The sequence below is a fragment of the Larus michahellis genome, chromosome 6, assembly GCF_964199755.1.
Source record: "Larus michahellis chromosome 6, bLarMic1.1, whole genome shotgun sequence".
Lineage (NCBI taxonomy): Eukaryota > Metazoa > Chordata > Aves > Charadriiformes > Laridae > Larus > Larus michahellis.
This window is the reverse complement of record NC_133901.1, coordinates 30,056,229-30,084,130: the sequence shown is the minus strand read 5'-3', so window position 1 is coordinate 30,084,130 and position 27,902 is coordinate 30,056,229. Positions and strand designations below refer to the sequence as shown.

The 27,902-nt window shown below is 55.1% G+C and overlaps 1 protein-coding gene across 5 annotated transcripts; it reads left to right on the top strand.

Moving 5' to 3' along the window:
* RUBCN (rubicon autophagy regulator) lies at window positions 1-27,879 on the top strand. Of its 5 annotated transcripts, none has more exons than XM_074590426.1 (23): window positions 1-99; window positions 6,087-6,240; window positions 8,656-8,739; window positions 9,668-9,827; window positions 10,006-10,112; window positions 10,665-10,805; window positions 11,023-11,179; window positions 11,415-11,963; window positions 12,503-12,547; window positions 15,085-15,180; window positions 15,337-15,452; window positions 15,925-16,126; window positions 16,497-16,598; window positions 17,391-17,465; window positions 20,196-20,256; window positions 21,282-21,414; window positions 21,764-21,909; window positions 22,270-22,334; window positions 22,904-23,142; window positions 23,531-23,592; window positions 23,792-23,945; window positions 24,310-24,403; window positions 25,282-27,879. In XM_074590426.1, the coding sequence occupies exons 1-23, from the start codon at window positions 62-64 to the stop codon at window positions 25,443-25,445; spliced, it is 3,144 nt and encodes a 1,047-aa protein (XP_074446527.1). In that variant the 5' UTR covers window positions 1-61; the 3' UTR covers window positions 25,446-27,879. The 5 variants fall into 5 exon arrangements, with proteins under 5 accessions (XP_074446527.1, XP_074446530.1, XP_074446531.1 ...); XM_074590430.1 differs by lacking the exon at window positions 1-99 and adding an exon at window positions 1,790-2,518; XM_074590429.1 differs by lacking the exon at window positions 12,503-12,547.
* The last annotated feature ends 23 nt before the right edge of the window (window positions 27,880-27,902 follow it).

Below are 27,902 nucleotides of genomic sequence, written 5' to 3'. Positions count from 1 at the left end.
CGCGCGCTCGCCCCCACGTGACGGCGGCGGCGGCGGCGGCGGGGCCGCGCGCGCGCCCGGGATGGAGGTCGGGCCGCGCGAGGGGCGCGCGGAGAGCAGGTGGGGCCGCGCGTGGGGGGCGCGGCGCGGCGTGGCGTGACGCGGCGGGGTGCGTGGGAGGCCTGGCACGCGCGGGGGGGCGGTGGTGCGGGGCGGGGGTGGGGGTGGGTGTACCGGGGGGAAACGCGGCCTGCGTGGGCACGCGTGGGAGGCATGGCGTGGGGGGGGTGTGGTGGGCAGGGCACGCGTGTATGTGTGCCCGTGCCGGGGGCGTGGGGGAGCGTGTTGTGCTGGCAGCGTGGGGGGGGCGGGGGCGAGGCACGCGTGGGGGCAGGGTCGTGTGTGTGCGCGGGGGAGGGGGGGTGTGGTGCACGCGTGGGGGCGCGCGTGCAAATTATCCGTGCCACGGGGTGCGCGTGCAAGAACACGGGTGGCAGCGGTGCTGGGGCGCGCTTGGCGCCGGGGGATGCGCGGGGAGGGGCGGGGGTCTCCGCGATGCCTCCGGCGAGCTCGTTTCCCGCGTGGGCGTGCGGGGGTGCACACGCAGCACCAGGGCACAGATGCGGAGGGCGGGTAACCCGGGGGCGATCTGGGAGGAAGCACACGTCCCCCATCACCCCGTGCCGGGTGGCGACCGGCGCTTGCGGAGCGCGGGGGGTCGGGTCCCCCGTGGGGGCGAGCTGGGCTGTTAGAGCGGCGTGGGGCCGGTCTTTGCGTGTCTGTGGCCATTTGCTTCGTGCTTCGGTGGTGACCTGGTGCTGGGGGTGGGTGCGGAACGGGAACGGGCGGATCTCAATCCGGGAGGGAGACGCGACCCTTACCCGGGGGGCTCTGCCACCGCTCCCTGCCCGCTGCCGATATCGTCTGGGCAAGTGCCACTGGTGCTTCTAAAGCCACAGCCCAGGTCTGGGCCACCATCGGTTTCACAGCGTCCGAGCTGTTCTCCCCCTGTAGCTTCGTGCTTCAGAGCCAGCAGCCTCAGAAAGGAGACGGGAATTGTCTCCATCCACTTCTTTTTCTTTCCAGAAGGATCTTTGTGCGTTTTCTTGTCTTTGCAAGCGCCAGTCCTGCGCTACCGTCGATGTGACTAATAGGGCTGATGTGGTGCCACCCCCGGGGATGAGGGGGGACTCGTCCCCTGCAGTGCTGGCATGCGAGGAGGGTCCTGTTTGTCCTCCTGGCCCCCGGTGGTGCACTGGGGAGGACCCTGGCACGGGCCCTGCACCCCCTCCTTGTCCTTTGTGCAAACGGTTTAGCGTTTTAATTCCCGAGGAGGTGCCGTGTCACTATAGAGCGTGGCCGTGACTGATGGGAATAGGGTGGAGGTCACCAGATCCATCTTCTTGTGGATCATGGGAAACGCAGAAGATAAAGTGATTCTGCTGAAGTCCGCCCTTCTGGGGGCGCAGGAGAGGAAAATGAGGGTCTTGTGCTGGGTGTTGCTGCCTCTCCTCCTGAGGAGCAGCTCTGGAATGTGTCGGGGAGCAGGGTATGTCATGCCGATGGCCATCAAGGCTCAGTTGGGGAGGTTGGTGCTCTCCTTCTGCTCTTGGTGCCTCGGAGCAGTGGGCGCGTGGTCTGGAGGATGCAGCAGTGCCGGGGGGAGCCAGGCGGGATAGGAAAGAGCTGCCACCTTCATCTCCATCACCAGCAAGGCCCCTGGGGACAGCAAGACCAGAGGAGAGGGTTCCTAAGGGGGACCTGTTCTGGGAGCCATGGAGGAAGGTGAGCGACTGGTCGCAGGGATGCAGGGGGGGGTCTGCTCTGCTTGTCGCAGGCAGGTCCTGGGCAGATCAGATCCTGGTGGACAGTATCCTGGGTCCACAGGTTGTGGTCATCTGCCTATGGGAGGCTTCTCCAGGATGAGCAGGTAAAACTATCCGCCATGCTGGGAGAAAGCTAAAAGAACACCTTTAATCCCTATTTTCTTCCCTTATCCCTTACCAGTGCAGAGCAGGAACGCTCCGGCAAGCAGCAGCTCTGGGCTGTGTTTGCCGGGGGAGCCCTCTGTGGATGTGCCTGCCCTTTTGTACCAGTGCCAGCTTTTGGTACCGGTACAAGCCACCCTGCAGTTGGGTTTCCCAGCCATCCTGCTCCGCTCTCCCTGCCCGGGTGCTTCAGGGATGACCCACCGGGCTGGCAGAGCTCTTCTGGCTTCCTCTGCCTCGCCAGCCACTCCCCACGGCTGCAGATGAATTGCACGAAGCCTGCCTTTCTTTTAATCCCTTTTCCCGGCAGTGCCGAGCCTGCCCGAGGAGCAGGTGGAGGGGGAGCCCAGGGAAGGGGCTGATGGTTGTCTGGGAGAGCCGGGAACGGCGAGGTGGGAGCAGGCTGTGCACAGCAGCCGTCAGGATCCACAGGAGGAACCGACAGCTGGCACGGAAATGTCCTTGGAGATCTGGTGGAAGTCCCTGCACGACCTCGGCATCCTCAGCCCGACCTCTGTCATGTGCTGAGAAGGATCAAGAGACTCCTCCAGGTAGAGGACAGGGTTGGAGCAGCCATTGCTACATCTCTCCTGCAGAGCACGGGGAGACACACAGCAGATGTTGTTTGCAAGAAAGATGAGCTGCCTTTTTTTTTTTTTTTTTTTTTTAATACTAGCTACCTGTGTGATTCTCGTTTAGAAAGTAACTAAGGATTGGCTTTATTTTAAATGAAGAAGGTCACCTGAGTCAGCAGCATGGCTCCCTGCCTCTGCTGTGAGTCACCTTTGCTGACTTGGACCTAGAGAAGTTCCAGCTGGCACAGAGGGGCTGAGAAAGCCTTGAGCCAGCAAGCCATGTTTCCCTGTTGCCGTCAGCAGTGGTGGCGGCATTAAGCCGTTTCTGGCTCCAAGGCCGGATTCTGTCTTTTATCACTCCAGCGCAGAAGGTTCAGTTATATTTGGGGCAGTTCCTGACGGTGGGTCGATGCTGCTGTCCCTGAGGATGGAATTTGTGGTGGTAAAGCAAGGAGACCCAGCGCCGAGTTTGGGGAGCTGGTGGTTAAAATTGGAGGCTGGATCAGAGGCCATCTTTAAGGAAGGAGAGGGGATGGGCTGAGGTCTCACCCGTGCTCCACCAGCGATGGCCCCTGCAAACACCCTCGGCCCTTCTGGCTGGGGAACCAGGCTCTGGTAAGGCAGGAGAGCAGAAGCACATGTGGTTCTTGCAGGGGAATCTCTGTTCATGTACTGTGACCTCTCTGGGGCGTGTTGCTCACTTTGCCCTTCCTGTAAGTCAGGGTGTTTTCACGATATGATACGAGCTGGCCTTACCCCCGTGTCAGGCTGTCTTTAGCATGAGCAAAGGAGAATTTTCTTTCTTCAGGAAAAAACAAGCACATTTTCTTAGTATTGCTCCAAACACCTGCTGAAACGGGGAACTTGGGGGCAGCTGGGACTTCAGGCTTTCTCCTTCTCTCCTGGCAGCCCAAGCTCAGGCTCCGTCAATGGGAGAGGAGCGAACCTTGCCACTGATTCAGGGTTAACCCACGCGTCTGGTCAAAGCCAAAACGTGGTTAGCTGCGCTCTCTCCATCTCCCTGCCACCTGCAGCCAGCTCTGTGGGTCTTCATTTCTCCAGCCTCGTGTCACTGTATGGTTTTCAGCATACACTGTGTTCCAGCCCAGAAACAGATGGGTTTTGGGTATCAGTAGGGTCTTGTGCATCCAATTTATGAACTGCTTTGGGCCAACAAGTCCCATGAGATCCTTACTATCTTACAGGGCCTTAATTCACTCTTGGTAGCTTCTGCATCACCTCTGCAAAGGTGCTTTCTTTGTGCTGCTCATTCCGTATGTGCTTCTGAGTTCAACATTTTACCATTTTGAGGTTATTTTGTTCGAGGATTGCTTAACATTCGTTTCCCTGTGCTAGGAGGGTGCTGTGCTAGGAGGGCGCTGTGCTAGGAGGGCTCCAGTGGTTTCCCTGTGCTAGGAGGGCTCCAGTCTGTTGGATTCTGGTTTCCTACATCTGGGCAGATGCACAACTCCTTTAATGGGACGGGTCATTTGGAAAGGCACAGCTCTGTGTGTCCTACCCCCGCATCCTTGTGTACGTCGCCTGCTTTCTATAGTGGGAAATAACACGGGGAGGGCGTTCCCCTGACTCACTGACTGGGAAGATCAACGGCGTGGCCGAACTTTCACTTGCGTTTCCCAACTCTGAGCGTTAGAAATATCTTGGGGAGGTGCTGGTGAAGTTTTGAGCTCAGTGGCTGCAGATGCTCTTTGACCAGGTACTGGCAATGCCGCTCTGAGCATCCATGGATGCCTGCAGCAGCTGCATTTGGGCATCCATGGACACCCAGAGTGGCGTCACCGGTCCCTTGTCAAAGAGCATCTGCATCCCTCAGGGAATGGGAAAAACACGTAACATCAGAAGAGCTGGATCAGTTTTCTGTGTCTCCCCGAGTCAGATGTCCTTCAGGAAGCTGACTTAGGTTTGTATCCGTGCTTTCTTCTTCCGTCTCTCCTGAGATAAAGCCCTGACCGTGCTTGTTAGTCTAAGTACATGATAAACATATACATACTTCCATATGCATTGCAGCTCTGGTTTGGAGCTCCTGTGCTGGCAGGGTGACAGGCTTTACTGGTGGGATGGGCTGGCTTCTGCGTGGTTTAAGCTTAGGTGGGCACTGAAAGTGGTGAGGGCTCCCTGGGAGACCTCGCGAAGGGAGCGGATGGGGAGCTTGCAGTAGAGCCAATATTTGATGATCTGCTTGTTCACCTGATCAGCTTGGCTACAGCAAACAAGTCTCAAAAAGAGAATATTGGTGAGAAAAGCTTGGTTTTAAATACCAGGATTATGTTACTTTTTAGTGTCCTTCTCTGTGCTGCAGAAGTGTGCAGCCTACACTTTCATCCACAAGGGATGAAAATGAGAGCAGTTTTAAATAATGTTATTTATTTTGAATTTATTTTCCCTTTTTTTTTTTTTCCTTTTGCTTTGGAAATCCAATTTGGTTTTGGCCGTGGGAGGGATTAACAGCTGAAACTCTGTGGCTTGTTTCTTGCCAGTTGAAAGGTTGGACTTTCATTCCAAGCTGTCACCTCGGGTGATTTTGTTACAAACCCTGCAGAGGCTTTTTTTTTTTTTGGCATTTACACCCTCAAATATATCTTGCAACATTCCTGTTGCTTCTGAGAGAGTGTCTCCTATCCGAATACGTGTTTCTGATGGCTGCTGTTCCTCTGGCAACACTGTCAAGCGGCTCGAGCGGGGATCTGTCATCCAAAGCTTCCTTCCCCAAAGCTGCTTTTCATAAGCAAATGACGTTACCTCTTTGCACCGTCACTTCTGCTTTATGGTGGATAGTGGTGATTTCTTGCTGTATGCAGGGTAGCTGAGGGGGGTGATGTCGATGAGGAATGCTGTGCAAGCGCTAGAACACACCTGCAGTTTGCTAGTCCAGAACATGATGTAAGCTTTTGCAAGAAAGTCCACTTGCGCCTACAGCAGCTCAGGGGTCAGAGAGCAGGTACAGATGGAGGTGCAGATGAAGAGTTTCCAGCCTTGGAGTGGAGCACCTCTGCATCCTGACGGTGCTGGAGTGCTCGGTGTGGTGCACATTGCTCGGGGAGTGCCGCTCTCTGTAAACGTGGGTACAGCATGGCCAGTGGCTGCTAGATGTGATGGACATCATGCCGTTGCCTTACAGCTGCTGTACTCCTGACGGGCTGCTGCTCTGAACAGTCTCTGATAAAGCATGTGAGTGAAGCAAGGAAGAGGCTAGCTGGAAAGATGTCCTCCAGCTTTTTAGGCCCTTATTAAGCACGTGGTATATTGTAAGAGCCACCAGTCTTTGTTTGGGCTGTCTCCTGAGACCACATTGGTGGTGGCTACGAACCATCACAAGAATCATTATGATATGGCCTCTTGTCCACAAACCATGGATGGGAGACCACAGGGAGATGTGAAGTCCTTTAGCTCACCTTTGCTAGCTTCTGGGCCACCAAAGGTTTCAGCCTGACCAGAGTCTCCTTGGAGGGAGTGCAATACCTTGGTCCTGTTGTGAATCTCCTCTTGCTGTGTACCTGCTGCAATTTGCTGTGTTCCTCTGCAGGAAGGAGCATTGGAAGCTGCTAGGCAACCTGAAGACCACAGTGGAAGGTTTGGTGTCCACCAGCAACCCGAATGTCTGGTCCAAGTATGGCGGCTTGGAACGGCTCTGCAGAGACATGCACAGCATCCTCTACCACGGGCTCATCCACGACAAGGTGGGGCTCTGTCCTGCCAGCGCTGCTGTCTGTCTGTCGCAGCTTCGGTGCAGGTGGGACAGTCCTGTCTGCTGCAGCTCACTTCAGTGCTCGTAGCATGGGGTGGGTACAACACTGGTAGCAGTGTGGGAAATGGTCGAAGCAGGGACTGAGCTTTCCTGGCAAGCACTGTGGTTGTCAGAGGGACCTGAGTGCGTGTTTTTTCTCACTCATCCACCTTCAGCGTGGTTTTTCTAAGTACCTGTGCCCCCGGCGCTGAGGCCAGCCCTTCTCTCCTTTCTTCCTGCTGCAGCCAAGCGATAAAATTGCATTTGCAATGAGTCAGCCCCATATCATCTGCACTTGGACAACTCCCCAGCGAGGCCTGGCAAGAGAAACCTCACATCTTTACTGTTTCTGGTTAGTTGTGTTAATAACAGGAGCTGGCAGCCAAATCCGCGCTGTGCGTGAAAGGGATCTCTCTTTCCAGGCTCTCGTTGTGCCTTGCAGCTCACCCAGCTGTTCCCTCTTCCACGTCTGCCTGGAAGAATTTCTCTTTCCCACTTGTGTGCAGAGGCCTGAAGGTCTCCCTTTCAGCTTACAATTACCAGCACAATTAACTTACAGTGGGAAGTTGAAGCAAGTCTGCAGGGCATGCCTGAGGGCAGGCTTCCCATCGGCGCCTCTGGCGCCTCTGCCAGCCAGAGCGCGATGCAGGGAAGCGAGCAATGCAGAGGAGCCCCGGGCAGCTTGCGAGGGCCAGCTGGGTCCAGGAGCAGGAAAACTGCACCTACGCAATGCTGCACCCAAGCTGATAAGCCTCCAGGAAGACCCAGGCTGGTAGGTTGTCCCAGGAGGGTGCTTTGCTCCCTGGATTTAAGTTTGCAACCAGCACTCGTTACCCTGCCGCTCTGTTCCCATTAGTCCCCAGTGGCATGGACCAGGGACCTTCTTTGGGAGATCTGTAGAGAGAGAAACTGCCTTTTACATGAGAGGAGTGCAGTGCTCCCTTCTGAGAGGCGTGCTATTAATAGGCTTCAGGAAGTGGGATTTAAATAATTTATACTTGTCTGTCTATTGGTAACACTTCATGCCAGATCTGCAAAGCAGGACAGCGCGTTGCCTTCCTCGATGCTTTTACTATAGGCGAAGGCAGCTCTTTTACATAGAAATGTCTCCCCTGCTTGGGCACGTGTGACACCAATCAAGGTATAAGAGCTGCAAAGGAAAGCCTGTAATAATACAGCTTCCTAACAGCAGTTTTTAGTGTCTCCAGCAAAACACTTCCTTATACATAGTATTTTCTTATCAGTTTTTTTTCCTTACAACTGAGAATAAATAAAAAAAAAAGTGAAAAAATCCATATGTACATGTTAAGAGAACTAGGGCAAGTGAGTGAATTTTATTTGTCCAGAAAACCCCAATTCAATCTAGAGGACTAAAATTGCAATGTTCATTCTCTAGTCTTTAAAAACCAAACCACCACCACCCCCACACCAGACAAATAAACCACAAAACAGAACCCATTCCTCTGACGCTTGTAAAAGAGGAAATAAAGATGGAAGAAAAAATAATCAGCCTTTTGGTGAAGAGAGACCTTTTGGGGCTGTGTTTACACCCGTTAGGGTGGTGAGGAAAACAGTAACTCTGCTGCAGTTCCTTTTTAACGGGAAGAATAACTAAGAACAAAATAACTTCTTGTCTGAATAAAAATGGGGGCAAAGAGCTGATAGAAACGCAGTGCCAAATTTCTTACCTGGGGTGCTCAGCCCTGCTGGTGTCCTCGGTGGTGTCTTGCATCAGAAGACGGCAGTGGTTGCTGGTTTTGCTGGAATGTGTTTCCATGTTGCTGTGGGTATCCCCTTCTCTAAGGGGCTGAGGTGCCTGGGCCCCCCTCAGCAGGAAGGGGAGCGATAACATGGAAACTTGGTCAACCTTGAACTTGGCAGACCTTCAAAGGACCAGGGATGTACATGTGACACTGCCCAGAGCGATTGGGAGGACTCGGGCACAGCTGAGCCCCCAAACATGCTTTGCTGTAGGTGCAGCTGGCACCTGAGGTCCGTTCCCTAAGACCTCTCCTGTCTCCGTGGCATGATGGACTGGGATCTTACCTGGTGGAAGAAGAGAAACTTGGGGGATCTGTTGTCTGGTCACTTGTGGGCTGACTACAACTGAGAGGTCACTGTGGGAGGGGCAGGAGACAATTTACCTACGTCAAGCCAGTGCTTTTTGACTTGGTCCCTTGATCTACAAAACTGCATTATATGCTTGTGCTGTTTCTCCTCTGTAAAGCAGTGCTGCTCTTCCTCTATTTTCTGGGCCATTTTGCCAGGTTTAGGGGCTGTCCCCTCATGGTAGCAAGGGGCTAATGGGGGATGTTGTCATTTAACTGGGATTTGGGTGGTGGTATCTAACTGTGCCTGTCCCGGGTAGGTGTGCTGCAGACAGAAGGATTACTGGCAGTTTGTAAAGGACATTCGCTGGCTGAGTCCTGGCTCTGCTCATCATCTGGAGAAGGTGGGTTCTGGTGGGTTGGTCTTGTGTGCCCAGCGGGGAGGGGAGAGGGCAACTAGGCTGTGAGCCTCGCCGATGGGATGGCAGCACCTTGGCTGTTGGCCCGGCCTGGGTAAAGCGGCTCCATGGCTTGTGGCAGCTGAAGCAGCCGTGTGTTTGTGTACAAGCCATGTCCCAGGAACTTGGCGTGGCTTGGGCTGAGACAATCGGCTGCTTATTTCTCCCAGGCCAGTTTCCAGCTCAGCTCAGCTGGCTACAGCAGGCATCACCAAGGGAACCAGCACAAGCAGCGCTTGTGTGTGCACAGGGGTGATTCATGCCCCCCTGCAAACCTCTAAAAGCCTGGGCTGTCCCATTTCTGGGTTGTGCCTTGACCATGCATTTGGTTCTCCTGTTCCCAGCTTCTGCTGACCACTGGCACACTGGGATGCTCTCAGCTGCCCCGTGCCGATGTCTGTGGCCCCCACCATGGACACAAGGGGTTGACCACTGGTGGTCCCTAATGTCCAGCCTGCTGCTGGAAGAATGCAGGGTGACTCCAGACCAGCTCTTCAAGTTGCAGCAGCTCAGGTGTTTAGCTTCCTCAGTTAGTGTGTCAGCAAGAACATGACCATCACCACCAGGGCTGGGTTGAATTTGGGAGCGTGGGGTCCTTCCAGGTCAGGGGCGAGGCACACAGGTGGGAGAACATGCAGGAGAAATTCATAGTGCTGGTGGCTGTCAGAGGACTTTGGTCACTGGCTGACCTTTGAAGCATTGTTCCTCCCCTGTGCTTCTGCCTCCCTGGTGGCTGCGAGCTGCTCAGATATGTCCTCCTTCCCACTGACAGTGACCAGTACCGGAAAGCTGCCGTTATTGGGGTGGAAACCAAAGCTGTGTGGTGGAACAACCCCTTTGCATGCCTTAACCTGTGCCTGGCGTCCCTTTCCAGTTCATCAGCCTGCAGGAGAGTGGCCAGCCTGACCCAGAGGGCCCAGGGGACCAGGCCATCGCCCAGCTGTGGCTGCAGCACAGCCTGCAGTGCCACTGCCTGTCGGCACAGCTGAGACCACTCCTGGGGAACCGGCAGTACATCAGGAAATTCTACGCAGGTAAGGAGAAACAGGCTTTTTCCTTCTTATTAGGAAAATATGTAGCTGGTGACATTTCCAAGCCATGTGGGAGCGAGGGGGGGGATGGCAGAAGAGGTGGTTTGCGTGTGAGCAATCGGCACTGTCAAACCACGTGGGTGAAAGGGACTCCCCCCGAGCATCAGTTTTCTCTCCCCAGACACTGCCTTCCTGCTCAGTGACGCCCACGTCACGGCCATGCTGCAGTGCCTGGAGGCTGTCGAGCAGAACAACCCCAGGCTTCTGGCTCAGATCGACACCTCCATGGTGAGTTGAGGTCCTGGCTTTTCCATCTGTCTCGCTCTCCTCAGGTGCCAGCTGGCTGCGGCTGCTTGTGTGAGGTCTCATTCTGGACACACGGAGCCCTTGGACAAGGGGCTGGACTTGGAAGTAGCAAAAGGAGCTGCAAGAGGGGAAGAAAGTAGTGAACTGGTCCCTGCGCAAGCCTGGCAGGGGTCAGGGTGGGGGAGATGGTTGTGTGGAACTTGTAGTGGGGCACCCCGCTTCTGGCTGGCATTGAGGATTTGAATATGAGGACCCGAGGACTGGTTCCTTGTAAGAGGCACCTCTAAAGCCCTCTCCAATAGTCCCAAGCTTCAGGGCCAGCAAGCAGAGCTGCTTGGTCATGAGGGACACCCACCCTCAGAGGGGATGAGCAGCACCCCAGGACACCTGGGTGCCCACTCATGCTGGTGATGCCAGTGACCCCTCATGCAGTCCAGTGCCATGTGCCCCTTCCCCAGAGGAGGGAACAGCGGCCGCTTTCTTTGCGCAAAGCAATTAATGAGGCTTCATTAAATGGGGACTGTGTTCTTTCAGCTGGCCGGCACGTCACTGCCGTCCCTGTGCGCGTCAGGTCCTTCTGCTGAGACAAGAGAGATGTGTGACCGCAACACTGAAGGACAGGAGAGCCATCTGCCTGGGGCACTGGGCTGCCTGGATCGTTACACTGAGAGCCTGGTAATTTCCCAATAGGAGCTTGCCGTTTAGCTAAGAACAAAAAGCCCCTTCCCTTTTTCACCACGGCATTTTTTGCTCCTCATCCTCCTGCCCCCAGGGCTGCCACATCCTTTGTTGACTGGTGACCAGGCGCTCACAGGTCAATTCTTTTCTGTTGCTGCTCCTTTGATATGTAGCCCCATAAATGCTGATTTATAATGGTGCCACCTCTCTTCAGCTTACCAGGAAGAGTGAGGGTCCACCTCCGGTGACCAAGAGTCAGAGCCTGACTGCCCTCTCTGGGTCCCTGTACATCCCCGCTGCAGGATGCACACAGCAGCACTGCTTTGGGTCCTTCTCCAGCTTCCACCATCCAGCCTCCTCTGGCCTCTCAGGTAACAGGTGTGGGCTGGGAAGCTCAGGATAGACCCAAAAAAGACTTTACCTTTTTTCTGGTCTTGGAGTCATTGCACTGGATGGGTGTGAGGAGATCTCTGCCCATGCTGGGAGAGTGATCCCTGGCCTTTGCCCATGATGGGTGGGCATGCCAGTGTGAAGCCACAAGCTTATTGCTGTAGGGTGGTCTGCTTGTGCCAGGGTGTGTGACATCCTGCTCCTGCCTCTGTCCAGACAGGAGACCAGCGAGCTCCTCTGTTAGCTCCAGCTCTAGCCAACCCCAGGAGCGCAGCCCATCCACCCGGTCCTCGTCCTTCAGCGATGGCAGGTCCCCTCTGGAGCAGCCTGGCTCTGCTACCTGCTTCCATGTCCCCTCACCCAAAGACCCCTTCTCTCCGGCCAGCGAGATGAGCTCCAGCACCACCAGCCAGAGCGAGGACACTTGGACGGGGAGTCAGGATGATCCGCAAAGCGATGCTAACGATGGGCCCGAGTATCTGGCCATTGGGAACTTGGGGCGCCGTGGCCGAGCATGCAGCAGCGCCAGCACCAACAGCACCAAAAGCAGCAGCTCCAAACTCTTCTCCTCCAGCAGCTCCCAGAAGCTGGACTCAGTCTCATCCACAGGGGAGCAGGGGGCAAGTGGAGGTGGAAGCAGGGGCCTGAGCCTGTTGCGCCGGTCCAGCTTCTCAGAGGGACAGTCATCAGCTCTGCAAGGCATCCTCAAGAAGAGCCATGTGCGCTCACACTCTGACACCAACGTGGCTTCGGGCAAGTTGCACGGTAATGGGATGAATTTTCTTGTGATGGCTTTGGGGTGTCGGAGTCACTGGTACCCGGGGGCTGATGCTGGTCACCCCTTTGACTCCATGGATCAGTTGGGAAGTTTGGTCTTTGCCCTTAGCTTTCCTGCTCCACAATGGAGTGATGGGCAGCTTGCATCCCAGAATGCCCTGGGGCAGTCTGTTATTGGTACGTCAGCTTTTACCAAAAACTTAGAAGATGGCAGCAATGCTGTGGCATTAGCCGTCCTGCTTCCCCACTGGCCTTGCCTGGCTGGGCCATGGCAGCGCACTGGGCTGGGGCTCATCCTACTGGTAGGATGTCATCCTTCTGGTAATCTGCTGGGTCCTCCTGTGCTCTTCAGTGGATGAATGCATGAGGGGGGTGCGGAGTGGGATGTGAGGGGACAACCAGTTTGAGGGAGTCCACCTGACCAGTGCTGCCTTCATGGTAAAGGTGGAGGTCCTTGCTGAGTAGTAACCAGTCTGTCTTTGTTTTCTCTCCCTTAACGCTGCCCTCTTCCTCCTCTGTCTGCCCAGGAGCCCTCAGGGATATCACCATTATAATAGAAGATCCAGTGGCAGGTTTGGGAGCCAGTATAACAGCCCTTCATTAGTGATCATTGCATCAAGTTCAGGATTTCCATCAACCCATTAGTGTCCATTTAGAAAACCAAGAAAATTTCTTTCTTCCCCATGTCCCAGCTGGTGCTTTGAAGCATGGCCAGGTTTATGCATGCGACCTGACTGAAGATCCCAGCTTGGTTTTTGGGAGCAGTGGACCAGACCCAGAAGGGTGCCCAGCTCCCCTGCATGGCATTTGGGAGCACTGGCCACCAAAGTCCCGGAGCAGTGTCCCCTGCACTCCACACCACTGCCTCAGGAACCAGAAGAGGTTTCATCTCTCACCTAGTGAATAAGGGCTGGCAGCTAAGCAGGCGTGGGCTGGAACATCTTATTTTTCCGTTCATTTAGTAAATCTGTGGCACAGGGAGGTTTGATATTGCCTGAGTTCAACTGTGTCCCAGCCAGCTTGCACCCACAGCCAGGACTCCTGGGTGCTCTTCTGGGCTTGGGGCAGGTTTCCCCCCAAGCAGAGGTGCTGGGGTGCTGCCATCTCTTTGCCCCACATGCAGAAAGAGTCAGCAGCTCAAAATTGGACTGTTTTCTTTTCCATTTGTTGAACAGCAGCACTGGGTTTGTCGAGCTCACATCTGGGTGCTGAGGGCTCTGTGGCTGGGAAGGCTCCTTCCTGGAGGTGGTAGGCATTCAGTCAAACATGTCCAGCTCTGTTCTGCTCCAGCAGAGGATGCAGAGCACTGCCTCGCTTTGTCCTTCAGCGGTAGGCTCTGTTGTAGGCTGGCATCCCCCAGGCTAGTGATCATGATGTATTAAGCAGAGTTGAGGTGGCTGCATGATACCCTGCCAGGCTACAACAATTATTCATGAAAGCCTCCCACCCTGGTGGGTCTTCTTTGTCACCCAGCCTGTGGGGTGGTGTCGCAGTTTTGGCCAGGTTGGCCAATGACAAGACGACAGATGCTCTCTGCCACCTCTTGCTCCAAGGAAAGGAAGAGAGATAAAGAGAGTTATGAGTTTAGAAAAAAAATAAACTACTTAAATGAAATATAAATAATAAAATTTAAAGTGAAATAAAGAAATAGATACTATATATATATATATATAAAAATATATATAAAACCATATCAAGCTCCCCAGGAGACATCACTGGGAAAGTTCCAGACTGGACTCAGTGACAAATGGGAACTGGAACTCACCAGGATCAAAGGCAGACGAGCTGCGGGGTCCTCCTCAGATGTCAGTCATTGAAGAAAGAGAGCCACTGAAGAAACAAAGCCCTTGAAGAAGACTCACTGGAAGAGAGCCGAAGGAGAAGAGCTCACCCTTTAGTCCCTCAGCTTTCATACTGAGCATGGCGGATGGGATGGAGCACCCCATTGGTCAGTTTGGGTCACCTGACCTGTTTCCACCTCCCAACCAGGTCAGCTGACCCTGGTTGCCACAGCGACGAGTGTGCGGGAGGGCCCCTCCCTGAGGAGAGGGTTGGCTCCGCTCCACCCCACACCGGCGCAGCTGGGTTGGTCCCAGGCCCCATCCTGGTGGATGCTACTTCATGATCCCGGCAGGGAGGGATGCTGCGGTTAGTGGGCTTGGGAACCTCCAGCCACATCAGGGTTATGGCACGAAGCTGGGAGCAAAGAGGAGTAGGAGGTAGCGAGGATGGCTCCAGCCACATCAGGGATATGGCACAAAGCTGGGAGCAAAGCGAAGTAGGAGGTGGAGAGGATGGGGTTGCCCTTCTCTTGTGCTCAGGGTGTCAGCCGGTGCCTGTCCAGTGTTCACACCTGTACGTTCCAGGCAGGGTGTTTTCAGTCTCCTTCAGCTGCTCCGGCTCCGGGTGCCAGCTGCTCCCCGGCACCATGACTCTCCATAGAGCACCAGCCGTTGTTGGTTTCTGGTCAGGCCCAGCTCCTGGCAGTCCCCGCTGGCTCAGCCCAGCAGGGAGTTGCACCATGGTGTGTGCGTGGGGCAGAGACCTGCCCACAGCCTGTGTAGGTCACCTTGAACACTGCAGCCCAGGCTCCAGGGTTGTGTGCCGGGAGCCCTGGCTTCTAGTTGGAGCAAGAGCATGTCCTTCAGATGCCTCCTTCTGCTGTTGTCCAGGCTGCTTTTCAGGGCTGGGAGCCCCACAGATCCCTTGGCTGCTCAGGTTTCTCCCTGTCTCCTGACTCTGCCCTGGGGATAACTCTTCCCTTGGAGGTGCTCCAGCAGGAAGAAGGGGCTGGCAGAGGCGCTTGCTGGAGCGTGTTGTGTCCTGCAGCTCTGCTAGTGGGTAACAAAAGGAAGGCTCATGACTCAACTACTCTGTGGCTTTCATGAGCTTCTCTCCTTTCCCCTTCTCCTCTCCTGCCTGAAATGCCCTTCTAGTTTTGTCCCCTTCTGGGCCCCTCAGCTGTGGCATGGAGGAGGAAGAAGTCCCTCCTTGCTTCCCATCCATTTGTGCCTGCCTGTGTGATGCTGAGCCCCTTTCATTTCACCCTGTGCAATGGCTCGGTGTCTCCAGGATACTGATGTGTGCCTGGTGTCGTCTTCCCTTCCAGAGTCCCACGGGGATCCAGGTGGAGGGAGAGGGCCGGTCTCTGCTTCCACCCAGAGCAGTGAACTGAGCACACCCAGCTCCCTCTACATGGAGTATGGTGAGTACAGCCAGCCTCAGCGGGGATCTTGCTCCTGGTCAGGCTTCTCCATTGGCTGTGGTGGCCTCAGCTGGGATGAGGTTGGGCACTGGCAGGGCTCGTTAGCACGGGCATAGCAGGTCCATCCCTCGTATGTTTTTTCCCTTGCTTTTCTAGACTCTGGACAGTACCTGAGCTCAGGGGAAGGGATGTTCAGAAGACCCTCAGAAGGGCAGTCCCTCATCAGCTACCTCTCTGAGCAGGACTTCGGCAGCTGTGCAGACCTGGAGAAGGTGAGGGAGGCAGCAGCAGCCTGTGTGCATTGGAGAACGTATCTTACTGCAGGTTCATGATACTTTCCTCCATGGGGAAGATAATCCCATAGCTGTGCACAGAATTTCAAGGTTGAGTTCCTCAGTAGTGTCTGGCAGCCAGCACCTGCCTATCCAGCATATACACAGCAGTTTTGCAACGTGTTAGGGCTCTTCAGGGACGTGTTCTGACTCCCCAGAGTGGATGTGTTGCACATCCTCTTCGTAGGATGCCCCTTGTGTTTTGTGAATATTCTGGTGCCCAAGAAAGTTTTAGTTTATAGGTCCTCATAGAAGAGGACCAGGTTTCGTGGGGTCAGTAGGGATTAAGGCCTTTCTACCACCCTTCATAAGTAATAAGCTCTTTCCTGTCACAGGTGGGGAACAAGGTTTTACCAAGTCTTCCTAGTTTCTCCGTGCTACAGCCTTGAATGCTTTTGCTCTTGCCTTGCAGGAGAATGCCCACTTCAGCATCTCAGAGTCCCTGATCGCTGCCATTGAGCTGATGAAATGCAACATGATGAGCCGGCAGCTGGAGGAGGAGGAGGAGGACAGCGACAAGGAGATCCAGGAGCTTAAACAAAAGATTCGCATTCGGCGCCAGCAGATCCGCACCAAGCACCTGTTCCCTACCTGCCAGGAGATGGGCTCAGACAGTGGGTGATGTGTTTTGGGCTCATCAGCTGGTGGGATGTGGGTTTTCTGTTTGTTACCTCTTCTTCTAGCATCCTGCCTTCCTGCCTGTTCATGGGAAACAATCATATTGCTAGCAAGGTGCTGCAGAGATCTGTGAAACTCTGCTGCTATTGAAGGCCATAACGGGACTGATACTGTATGTTGATAACGCTTGTGTGCTGCTGGCATTGAGTAATAGAATGTCATTTTATTTTGAACCCGTAGTGTTTTCCATCCTTGACCTCCATCCCTCCCTGCCCTGGCTGTGCCTGAGTATCAGCTTCTGCCTTAGCTGTCAGTGACCCTTCAGACCACTTCCATTGATGGCTGGCTGTATTGTATTTCTCCCAGGTCTTGTGGCGACAGACAGCGGGTCCCAGTTCAGCTCCCACGGCTCCATGCGGCTCTCTGACTCTGGCTCAGCAGAGGATGTGGAAGAGTATGAGATCCGAGGTAGGAGGGAACGGCTCTGTTGGTTCTTGCATAAAGACAAAGTTCTTCTTGATGTGGTTGTGTTGAGGTCAGTCCCGCTGAAGAAGAGCATGTCCCTCTGGCCTTCAGGATAGCTTTTCCAAAGCAAATGGCTGAATTCTGAGTATGAGCAGGGCAACCAGTTTCCCTCATGTGGTGGCATGACTTCAAAATCCTCTGTAAGCCTCTAGCATTCAGTGCCTCCGGCTGGTTGGTGGTTTCCATGTCATTGCCTGCTCCACATAGCAGCTGTGACAGCTAGAGAGATGTGGGAGAGCTGCCATCCTGGTCTCCTCCCCAGGCAGAAGGAGCCGTAGCTCTGACCACTTCTCTCTTGGGTGGCAGTGGTGGGCACTGGTCACATCCTGACCTGTAATACCTGTAGTCTCTTCTCCTGGCAGCTTGGGTGGCTGAGCCTATTGCCCACAGGAGACCTCTCTGGATCCCTGCGTGTCCCTTTCCTTCAGAGCTGTGATCATCCTCCGAGGTGGATGACTTACTTTTTGGCAGTACCTCCAGCTCACTGACTTTAAAAAGAAGGTGGAGCAGTCCAGTCTCCAGCTATAAGCTTCTCGTCTCTGAACTGTTGACAGCAAAGTTTTCCTTTCAGTCCCTGAGGGCTAGATTTTGGGCTCAGTTTGGAAGCCCACAGAGGGGTGTGTGAATTCAGTTCTGGGCTTCTCTTGTGCGAGTGCTGCTCTTGTATTATGCCCTTTCTCTTTGACCTGGCCGAAGCACTGAAGTCAACTGTTTTGTCATCACCGTGTTATACAGATGGTAACGATGGATCTAACCTGATTCAAATGTCCAAGAACGGCCTCTCAGTGTCAATGGCTTCCTTGTTCTCAGGTAGTACCCCGCAGTGCTCCCCTGCGGCATGCGTGCCTGTGTGTGCAAGGTGTGTGCGTGTGTGTGTGCACATGCACACTTCACAGAAATCCGCCTGATTTGGGAACTGTGAACAGTATCATCCAGACATAATCAAGAAAAGCCGTGGCAGGATGACATGGCAGGATGGAGCAGAGAGGAGGCAGGGGAGCTCTGCCGTGGGCTCCATCCCCCAGGGCATTTTGCTGTGCAGTATTTTGGATATACCAAATGTGCCTGCTGTGGGGAAGACCTGTCTTGCCTGGGGTAGGGCTCGGCAGAGCAATGGCACAGCTTTGTAGCTCTGCAGCTGCTGAAGGCTGAGCCTGCGCTGGATGAGAGCTGAGTCCTCTAGAGTGTGGAACCAGGTCTCTGTCCCAGGTGCCTTGGGGAGTTTATCCTGCTTGACTCGGCAGAGCTGGCGTGCCACAGCTCTGCTCTGAACCACAGCCAACCCTTCCCATCCTGCCCAGACTTGACTTGGAGAAGAATCCTTCCACAAAGGAGCCTGGAGGGAAAAGTAGTGAGAGCAGGCAGGGCACAGGCAGTTTGTTCACAGTGGAGGCCCTGGGCACCGGCGTCACGGGCAGCCAGATCTTGCTTAGTGTTTTTATTGTTTATGGTACTACCAGATAATCCTTCCGGTCTCCTGGCCACATTTAAATAACCTTCATGTGCTCCCTGTTTGCTTTAGCAAGGGAAGAGCCTACGTGGGCTGCTGCTGATCTCTCCTGTCAGGTGTTTGGTGCCAGCATGTTGCTCCTGCCAGAGATGCTGGTGCTCAGAGCTTCCCTGTCAGCACACACGTGTCCTGTCCTTACCACCCAAGGGTTTAATCAAGGGGAGCTCATCCTGGCCTGAAGCTGGCATGCAGGGGGTAGAGTGATGTCCTTAGGTTTGGGGGCTGTTCACGAGCCTCTGGGGGACTGCCCACCTGGTGAAAGCATTGTCAGCAGACGTGTTTTGGGCAGCTGACTGGAGACTTTTGGGAACTGTCTGCAGTTAAGGTTGGGAAGTGAGCGGTGGCCGGACCCCAGTGCTAGCCCCCTCAGGAGCCTGGGGTCAGATTTGGATCCCTCTGCCAATCCTAAGACGATGCCAGTGCCTGAGCTTGCCAGCTCTGCCTCCCTGTAACACTTGGCCCACGCTGTGCTGCGTGTGTCCCACTGTTTACTGATGTTCGTCATAGTCTATGACCACGTGGTACCTTCCTGTACAGAGCCGAAGGCACCAGAGCACGGCAGGTATGTTTGGCCAGTGCCCCGCGTGGTCGAGAGGCTATATTTGCCTGAATTCCCTGTTTTCTGCAGTTAGAAGTCTGTTCACGTGATGTAGATATGTGGATTCCTTAGCATTAGGATGCTTTCCTCTGCCTGTTTCTAGCAATGGATGTCAAACAAGGAGGTCAAGCATCCATGCTGAATTCCCCTACTGTGAGCCTGTAAATATATGGGCAGGACTGGGACTTGTTCCTTTTGCTGCGAGGGCTGCCCCGCTCTTCCTAGGGGAGCCAGTGGCTTGGGGGGTGGCACTCTTCGCTCAGGCGGGCTGCGATTCACTGGCCTCAGTGTGTGGTTGGTGCCTGGCTGGTGTCAGATGGGCTCTGTGCGGGTCCCCATAGCTGACCTGCTCAGGGGGGAGGAGCAGGGACCCTGAGCTGTGCCTCCCCTGGCCAGGCACTGGGCCACTGGCTCAGGGGAGCTGCAAGCCTGTTTTTGGGGACAGTGTGGTCACTGCAGACCCTGTTCCTAGAGCTCCCCAGAGGTACAAAAAAGCAGTCGTGCTGGGCTGAAGGTTGTGGCATTGGCCCCTTCTGTCTTGACCTTTAATACCTTCCCCTCCCGTGCCCGCCTTCCTGTTTCTGACAGTCTGTAATGAAGCAGGGTTGCTGCCTGTTTCTGCCTACCTTGTGCCGCTGGAAGAGTCTCCTGTCTCGGGGTCCTTCCACTGATCAGATGAATTCGCTGTTAGTGTTCAGCAGAGAAACCTGTTGGAGTGAAAGAAAGAGATGACTGATGAAGGTACCACTGAGTTCTGCCTGGTACCTGAAGCTGGCACCAAGGAGGGATGTGGGGCAGCCCAGGGCTGTTGGGGAGATGATAGAGGGGTGGAAGGAGCAGGATCCCAGTGCCCTGCACCTTATCTTGGACCCCTCCCTCCTCAGGAGATGGGTCTGTGGCCTCTGCAGAGGGCTGGCCCCTGTGGCTGCTGGCCCATTCTCTGCATGGACGCTGATGTGTCTTTGGAGCGCTGGGCTTAGGCTGCCAGCCCTGGCTGTGCAGTCACTGATAAGCTGTGGCATGGCCACAGCCTGATCATACAGGTTGTGGTCAAGTAGAGAAAAGGGCTCTGCATCTCATTGCTAATCCCCTGCAGCATCAATACTGTGTGTAGAAAGCTACTAAACCTTCTTGCTAACCTTGTTGTCCTGCCCTCTTAGCTCCTGTGTGCATACTATTTCAGGCCACGTCACTGCAAGGACTTGGTGTGTGACCTGTGCCAGCAGCCACTTGTCTTCCCCAAACCCCAGGCTCACTGTTCTCACAGCATCCCACCGTGTCCTTCCCTTGTAAAGTGCCACTGGTAGAGGTTGATGCTGTAGTTCACGTGCTTTTGAACAGCTTGATGAGTTTTACAGTGATGCTTTGGTTTGAAATGAGTGTATCCCCCTGCCCTGCCCCATCTGCTCCACCTTGTCTGTTTGTGATACAGATGCAGACATCAAGAGGAACCCAGACTCCGGCAGGAAGTCCTTTCTCTCCTCAGAGTCCATGTACGTCTTCGACTCATGGCGAGACATCTTGGTACCAAGTTCCCGTTCCTGCCCAACTCTGCTCTTCCATGTGCATCAGCTGCTGTTTTGCATGGGAGTGGACATCCCTCCATCCATCCATCCGTCCATCCATCCCTCCCTCCCTCCATCCCTTTCTTAGCAGTGGGGCACTGGTAACTAGTCTTAAATTTGGGAAGCAGCACCTGAGTTGAACAGAATATTCACATGAGGTAGATATGATGTGGACTGGGGTCAGGAGAGATGCCCATACCTCCTAGTAGGTAAGAGGCTGTGGAGAGGATCTGGCATGACCTGGAGCATCTGGACTGGCTACTGGCTTGCTGCTGGCTCTAAGCCTCCTCTACCTCCCTGCTTTCAGCCAGGACAGCCTGTTAGACTACGTGCCACCTTCTCTCCAACCCTTGCTGCTGTGCTGTGGCCCAGATGTGGAACCACTGGCACACAGCGATGCACAGGCTGTCTGTGCAGTGCAGCAGCAGTTTAAATGCAAAGCGCTTGGTCCTGCCCCAGGCTGGAGAGGTGGGGGCTGTCGGGAGGTGAATCACAACCTGTTTTTAAGCACAGCCGCTGTGTTAATGCTCTGAAAGCAAAATCCATATGGGATGCAGGGACCCCTCTGCTCGTTAGGTGAGGTACAAAGCTGTGTCTCTGCTTGGCAGCTTCTTGGGTAGGTTCGTACTGGGAGGGTGATTGCTTCTGGCTCGTACAGACACTGGCTCTCACTTTGCAGCTTCCCCTGCAAACAGGCACAGGTTTCATTAGGTAAGATATGTTTTGCTTGCCTTTCTATACAGTTGTTGTTGGGCCATTAGCCAGCTTTGCCTGGGGGCAGCTGCAAAGACAGAAGTCAGTCACTTACATCAATTGTAAGCCTGTATAGCAGTGCAGAAATAAGTTACCAGAGTTGAAGGGAGCATCTTTGGCTTGAGCTGGGACTGGCATCAAGGGTTGTGAAGAGGGCGCAGCTGTGATACCCGATACTAACCCCTTCCTTTGCTGTCTAGATCCCACTCCTTCCTCAATTCCAACTCGGCGGAGGCTGTGGCCATGGGCTTACTGAAGCAGTTTGAGGGTATGCAGCTCCCAGCTGCCTCTGAATTGGAGTGGCTGGTTCCTGAGCACGACGCCCCGCAAAAGGTAGGAGTTTGAGTGTCCGGTCATCGATTGCATTTGATCACTCTTCCCTGAACCCCTGGCTTCAGCCCAGTATCCAGGGGCTTTGCTAGTCACAGTGATCCCTTTGTGGAGCTGGAGGAGGGGTTTTGTCTGGGAGATGGGTGCAGCTAAGAGGGGCTCTACCACTGGACCCTCCTACAGCAGAGTGCCCGGATCCCTGGGGACATCTCTTCTCCAGCCCCCTGGAGCAGCAGCTTGGTGCCTGGCAGTTTTCCAGAGGGCTGCAGCTGCAGGTGTCTGGAAAGCCAACCAGGTGCATTGCCTTTGCAGTACCAGGTAGGGATCTGACCCTCTTGCCTGCCTCTCACAGCTCCTGCCCATCCCTGACTCTCTGCCCATCTCTCCCGATGACGGAGAACATGCCGACATCTACAAGCTGAGGATTCGGGTGCGCGGAAACCTGGAGTGGGCCCCACCACGACCACAGATCATCTTCAATGTTCACCCAGCCCCAACGTAAGGACCCACGCGACCAGGGGCTCTCTGGGGACCTGCCCTTTCCAACGCTTTTCCATCAACAGCAAGGTTGATAATCCTCTCCTTCCCGCTTGGCTGCCAGGGCTTCCCTGCCCTGAGCCTGGTAAATCCACAGTGGTCACCACCAGCAGCTGGTGCTGTGAGATAGAGCCAGTGTCTGCAGTTGGTGCCTTTGGTGTGCACCAGGGCACAGCAGGGCTTTTCCCCTTGGCTTTGTTGTCCACACTTACATGGCACAGCATGTGGCCATCTCTGACATCCAGCCCTGTGCCGGTGCCCATCCTCTGGTGCCAGGTGCTGTCAGACCTGGACTCACATGAGTCATCTGTCTCTGGGCAGGAGGAAGGTGGCCGTGGCCAAGCAGAATTACCGGTGTGCAGGCTGCGGCATCCGGACTGATCCTGGTGAGTGCTGGGACCCTGACCCGTAGCTTGAGAGCAGGGGAGAACCTGTGAACATGTGGGAAGACGCAGGGTGGGTGGGTGGTGCCAGAGCTCAGCACAAGGTCACTGGGGAAATGGTACGCTGCCTTTGCCACCTCTGTCTGCACATTGGTGGCCATCATCCACAGAGGAACCTCCTTCTCCAGAAGGTCACAGGGCTGGTGGAGGCAAAGAGCAGTCCTTTGGAGCACATTTCAGATGTCGCCTCTTCTAAGGCAGTCATCTGTTGCGGTCCTAAAGCTCCTGGCAGATTCTGCTGCAGGTACAGCTGCAGAGCTCTTTGATGAGCCATCTTTCCTGAACGTGTAGGTAGATGGTGACTGCGTGAGACTGGACTGTGGTCCCAAAGGCTTTTGGAGTTTGCAGGGGTGCTTACAGACCACAGTGTTGAGCGCTTTGGGGCTGGAGGAGGTACCAGCAAGGCAGACTGCTTCGCTTATTGGAAATGCTGAGCAACGTTGGGAGTCCATTAAGTGGTTGGGCAGGGCCCATGCCTTGGCTGACCTCCCTGCCTGCCTTGGTGTGGCCAGATTACATCAAGCGGCTGCGGTACTGCGAATACCTGGGGAAGTATTTCTGCCAGTGCTGCCACGAGAACGCCCAGACGGTCATCCCCAGCCGCATCCTGCGCAAGTGGGACTTCAGCAAATACTACGTGAGCAACTTCTCCAAAGACCTGCTGAGCAAGATCTGGAGTGACCCGCTCTTCAACGTGCAGGATATCAATCCTGCCCTGTACCGGAAAGTGAAGTCTCTCAACCAAGTGTGGGTAAGACCCTTTCCACGCCTTCCTGAGTGGGGATTGGGTGACAATTGTAAACCGTATTCCAGGGAAGCTATGGAGGAGTGGATATTTCAGTTTTTGAGGCTTAAAACCCCAGCACTGCAGGGCTTCCGTTCACGTCTTGCTCTTTGTACAGTAATGTAGGAATTTCAAAAGGAATTTCTGCCTGGCGTCCAGCTGGGCTTCAGTTATCTCCTGGAGCACATGACAACGGTTGTGCTCGCTTTGCCGTGCATGCTGTAAACACTCTGGGGGCACACGAGCAGCAGCCGAGGAGCTGCAATCAGTTCACCTGTGCAGGAAACAGGGCAGACATGCTTGGCCAAGGACCGTACTCTGTTTACTAATTCTCGTGTCCCCGCTTCCTCTCCAGCTGCTGCGAATCCAGCTTTTCCACATGAAGAACATGTTTAAGACGTGTCGGCTAGCTAAAGAGTGAGTCCTGCGCTGTGAGGTGAAGCTGTTCTCCTGTCCTGGATGTGTCCCGTGGCAATTTGCACTGGGGATCTGTGCAGCCTGTGCAATGAGTAATAGGGGGAGAGGGGACTGGAGGGGGAGAGAGAGCAGAGGCAGTGGAGAGAGGGGGCTTAGTGGAGTTGCTTTGCTCTGAGCTCTGGTTTCTCTGTCCTTGCAGCCTCCTAGACTCCTTTGATGCGGTGCCTGGCCACTTGACGGAGGATTTGCACCTCTACTCGCTAAGCGACCTCAGTGCCACAAAGAAAGGGGACCTGATGCCTCGCCTGACAGAACTCCTGAAGGCAGGCAGCCTGCACGTTGAGAAATGCATGGTAAGGCCTCCTCGCCTGCCTCCTGTGCGGCTGCACACCCTCGGGAGCAGCCTTGGGAGCAGGCTTTGCTGCAAAGATAACCAATGGGCAGGCCTTTGATGTGCAGGGCAGCCACCAAATTAACTGATTCAATGCTAACTGCTCCTGCCTGCTCCACAGAGCTCCTACCCAGCACATATAGGATGTTTGTTGCTCCATTTTGGCTCTCCCCCGCCCCTGACACATGTTGATTCTGCTTTGCTGTGCTCCATGTTGGGGAAGAACTGTCCCACATGGTTAGAGCAGGGCACCGTGTCCTGCTGTCCTGCTTGCTAGGGAGGTGAGGAGCATTTAGCTGCTTTATGCTCACCTTTTCTCCTTCCAGCTGTGCCAAGCCAAAGGCTTCATCTGCGAGTTCTGCCAGAATGAGGGTGACATCATCTTCCCCTTTGAGCTCAACAAGTGCAGGACCTGTGAAGGTGAGATGCTGGGGAGAAACAGGGAGGGGACAGACTCTGGGTCCACCAAGGTCTGCCTTCAGCTTGAGCGACCTTTTGTGCTAGCGAGAGGTACAGACCCCGAGTGAGCCAGACCAGAGTGCCTCTGTGCCTGCAGAGACACGGTATCCCACCAGCAGATCCATTATAACCGTGTTTGGCCAGAGCTGCTGGCACGGTGGAGCGTGTAGATCCCTTCCTGACCACGCTATGTGCTGTCTGCCGCCGCAGCAGCAGGCAGTTGGGTTGTGACTGCAGCAAGCGGGTGTCTGGGAGCCCTGGCTTCCCTTCTGCTGTGGTTATGGGACAGGCTGCAGCCTGCATGCAGCTCCCTTGCCCCTCCTTGGATGGCCAGAGCTGACTTTGTAGAGCAGAGAGAGCCTGAAGGCTTTGTCTCCATGACCTTCCTGCCTGCCAGAAATCCCTGGGCCCCTTCAGGACTCGTCTTCAATAACACTCGGTACTAATGGGCAAACAGAGGTTGTTCCTGCAGCTTGGGACCCCCTGAACTGGCTTGAAATGGCTCCTGACAACATGCAAGCCTTGATTTGGCAGACGCAGTGTCAGAGAAAACTTGGGGCAAAGTCACTGTTTCCTTGGAGAATCAGGAAAGTTGGGGGTGGGATCTTGTGCAGAGCCAGAAGCCTCCTGCCTGTGCTCCCAAAAGCTTTGCAAGTTGGTGCAGTGACCCTGCATGACTTCTTGCTGCTTCCAGCACGGTGCTGGACCCCCACTTCTGGTGCTTGTTCTGCCCCAGCTTTGGTTTGAAATGTCTTCCTGGACAAGGCTGGAGCATTGCTCCCCAGGGTGCAGAGCATCTGGCAGTTCCTGCCAGCTCTCAGCCGTGCTCTCCCCCACAGATTGCAAAGCCTGCTACCACAAATCCTGCTTCAAATCCACAAACTGTCCCCGCTGCGAGCGGCTTCAAGCCCGGAGAGAGCTGCTGGCCAAACAGAGCATGGAGTCCTACGTCTCGGATTACGAAGATGAGCTGGAGCAGCCAGAGGCGGTGGCAGCCACATGAGCACGTTGCAGCAGTGGAGCAGATCGTGGGGTTATTTATGAGTGTGGCCTTCATCACCAGAGACTGAGCTACATGGACTGCAGATGAGGAGGACCATCAGGAGCCCTGGAGCGCTGTCTTGAAGGGATATATTTTCCCCCATGCAGGAGTGCTGGGCTGGGGAAGGGGCATCTTCCATCAGGCAGGTCTGCTTCAGGTACTGCTCGCACTTCCTGATGCCTTTGATCCCGCCTGTCCTGCAGGCAGAACAGGGGCCTTTTCCAAGCAGTTGCTCATGCCAGACCAGGCAGGGCTGAGCTGCTAGTCCTTGTGCCCTCCTCGCCGGCAGAGTCCTCCAGAGGGTCGGTATTTTCTGCTTATCACCTGGATACTAGGAAGCTCTGGCCACATCTGCTCCTTGGAGGCAGAAAATCAGGTCTCTGAGTCCTCCGATCCCCTGTCCTGCTGCTGGAGGTTGTGTGCAAGGGAGGGTGGGCATTTGGGGTTGATTGTACATTTAACAGCTCCCTTTCTCAAATCTGGCTTGGGACACTGCCGGAGAGCAGTTTCTCTCGCTCCAGGATCAGAGCAGAGGAGGTGGCAGTGTGCCTGTCCGTGCCATCTGTGCTGAGCTGCTTTTCCCTGCCTTCCACCGTCCAGGGCTTTTCCCCTGGAGCAGCTGCACAAGGGGACCAGTGGTGCCAGGCTTTCAGCAGAGGCAGATCCCTATGGCCGGAGGACGTAGTAAGCAAGGCTTCCAACGCCGCTTCCTCCTCATGCTGTCGGTCTGTCCTCCTGGGGGGTGTTCTCCTCTAAGGGTGACATGGGACCTCACTGGTGGCACCAGGACCTGCCTTGCGTGCAGCTGCCTTCTGCCCGAGACCTGGCAGGATGTGGGTGAAGGCTCAGAGCCTCCAGCCACATCCCCTGAGCCTCTGTCTCGGTGTGTCATTTTAGGTTGTTTTTTTTGTTTTTTAATCTGCTGGATTTAGTTTTATTTTTTTTAATGTGATCATTTGTATTTTTAACTGTGTGTCCCGCTCCCCCCCACCAGGAGGTGCTACTTGAAATGCCTCTTTAGGACACATGTTATCTGCTTGGGACTCACCGGTATAAAGCCTCCAGGACTGTCCTGCTCCTGGTTCCTCACCCCTGGATGGGGCTGGCGTTTGCCAGATGTCTCCTGTCCCAGCAGATCTCCTACTCCCCTTGGGAGAGGCGTCCCTGAGCCAGGCAAAGCCTCAAGGCTTCCCGACTGCGACACAGCGGGGCGGCCAGGCAGCCTGCTTGCAATGGGGGTTGCATGGGGGAGAGGGGTTTGGCACTGGGGTGCTGCAAAGGGTCAGTCCCTTGGCAATGCAGAGCTGCCTGCCACAACTGATAGCTCCAGGGGGGTGCAAGGGGGTCCAAGATGAGCTCTGCTCTCCGGGGCTAGTTGTCAGTCGAGGAGGCGCCCCTGCATCGCAGAGGGATGCTTTAGCCCATGGCACAGGTGAGTGTCCAGCACCACCTGTCATGGGTGGGATGTGGGGTGTTTGGAAGGACGGTGTGGCCTGTGTATGTGCAAGAAGGGCGTTGAGGGACTGAGGAGCAATACACTGGCAGAAGGCATCTAGGGGCAACGGCTCTTGCAGCTCATGGCCTGGCTTGAGGCTGGGATGTGATCCTTCATGGGCTGTCCCTGCGAGGGTGGCAGGAGAGGCTGGGACCAGGAGAGGTGGCTGCTAGGCTTGGTCAGGGAAGGTGGCTGCAAGTCTCGCTGCTGGGGGCCAGGCTGCTGCATGGCAGTATCTCCCCCCTGCTCTGCAGCATCCTGACAGAGACAGGTCTAGCCTGGGAAGGGGGGTTCAGCTCCCCACTCGCTCCCCCAGGGTTTTTCCCTCCTCCTGTCTTGCTTCTGCTTGTTTTCCCCAGGAGAGCAGCTGCTCTCCTCCTCGCTCTCTGTCTCTGCAAGCCCTGGGGCTGCCAGATGCTGGTCCAACTTGGTCTTTCCTGTCCCCAACCCCAAGCTGAGCCCTCTTGCTGCTGCCTGGAGCTGGCACCCCAGTCCCTTGAGCAGCACACCTCCATCGGCCCTGTTTTGTTTGAAGCACTTTAATGTCACGGGATGGCAGCTGAGGGGCTGCCCCCATCCCTTTCTAGAAGCACTGAGTACATTTAGAGAAGAGGGAAGGGATTTTGACTTATTTGTGGTTTCCACCCTCCGCCATAGACTTCGTCTGGAAGCAGCAGGACTTGCAAAGCTGGTGGAGGTCTCCAGGGCAGGTTGTGCCCAGCACTGACGCTGCTGCCCAGCACTGACTGCTAAAAGTAACACTGGAACTGGCCAAGGCAGTGAGCTCTTCGTAACAGAGAGCAAGGGGCTGCCCTGGCCATCAACTGGAGCCCTCCCCACGGGACTATTGCACAGCGTAGCTATGAAAATGCCGTCCCTAATAAACTAAATTAATAAGGAGCCTGGTTGGTTTTGTGGCATCA

Coding starts and splice junctions, on each gene's coding strand:
- RUBCN (XM_074590426.1), top strand. CDS start 62: ATGGAGGTCGGGCCGCGCGAGGGGCGCGCGGAGAGCAG. Junction 6,241..8,655: donor ACGGGCTCATCCACGACAAG/GTGGGGCTCTGT, acceptor TGTCCCGGGTAG/GTGTGCTGCAGACAGAAGGA. Junction 8,740..9,667: donor CTGCTCATCATCTGGAGAAG/GTGGGTTCTGGT, acceptor GTCCCTTTCCAG/TTCATCAGCCTGCAGGAGAG.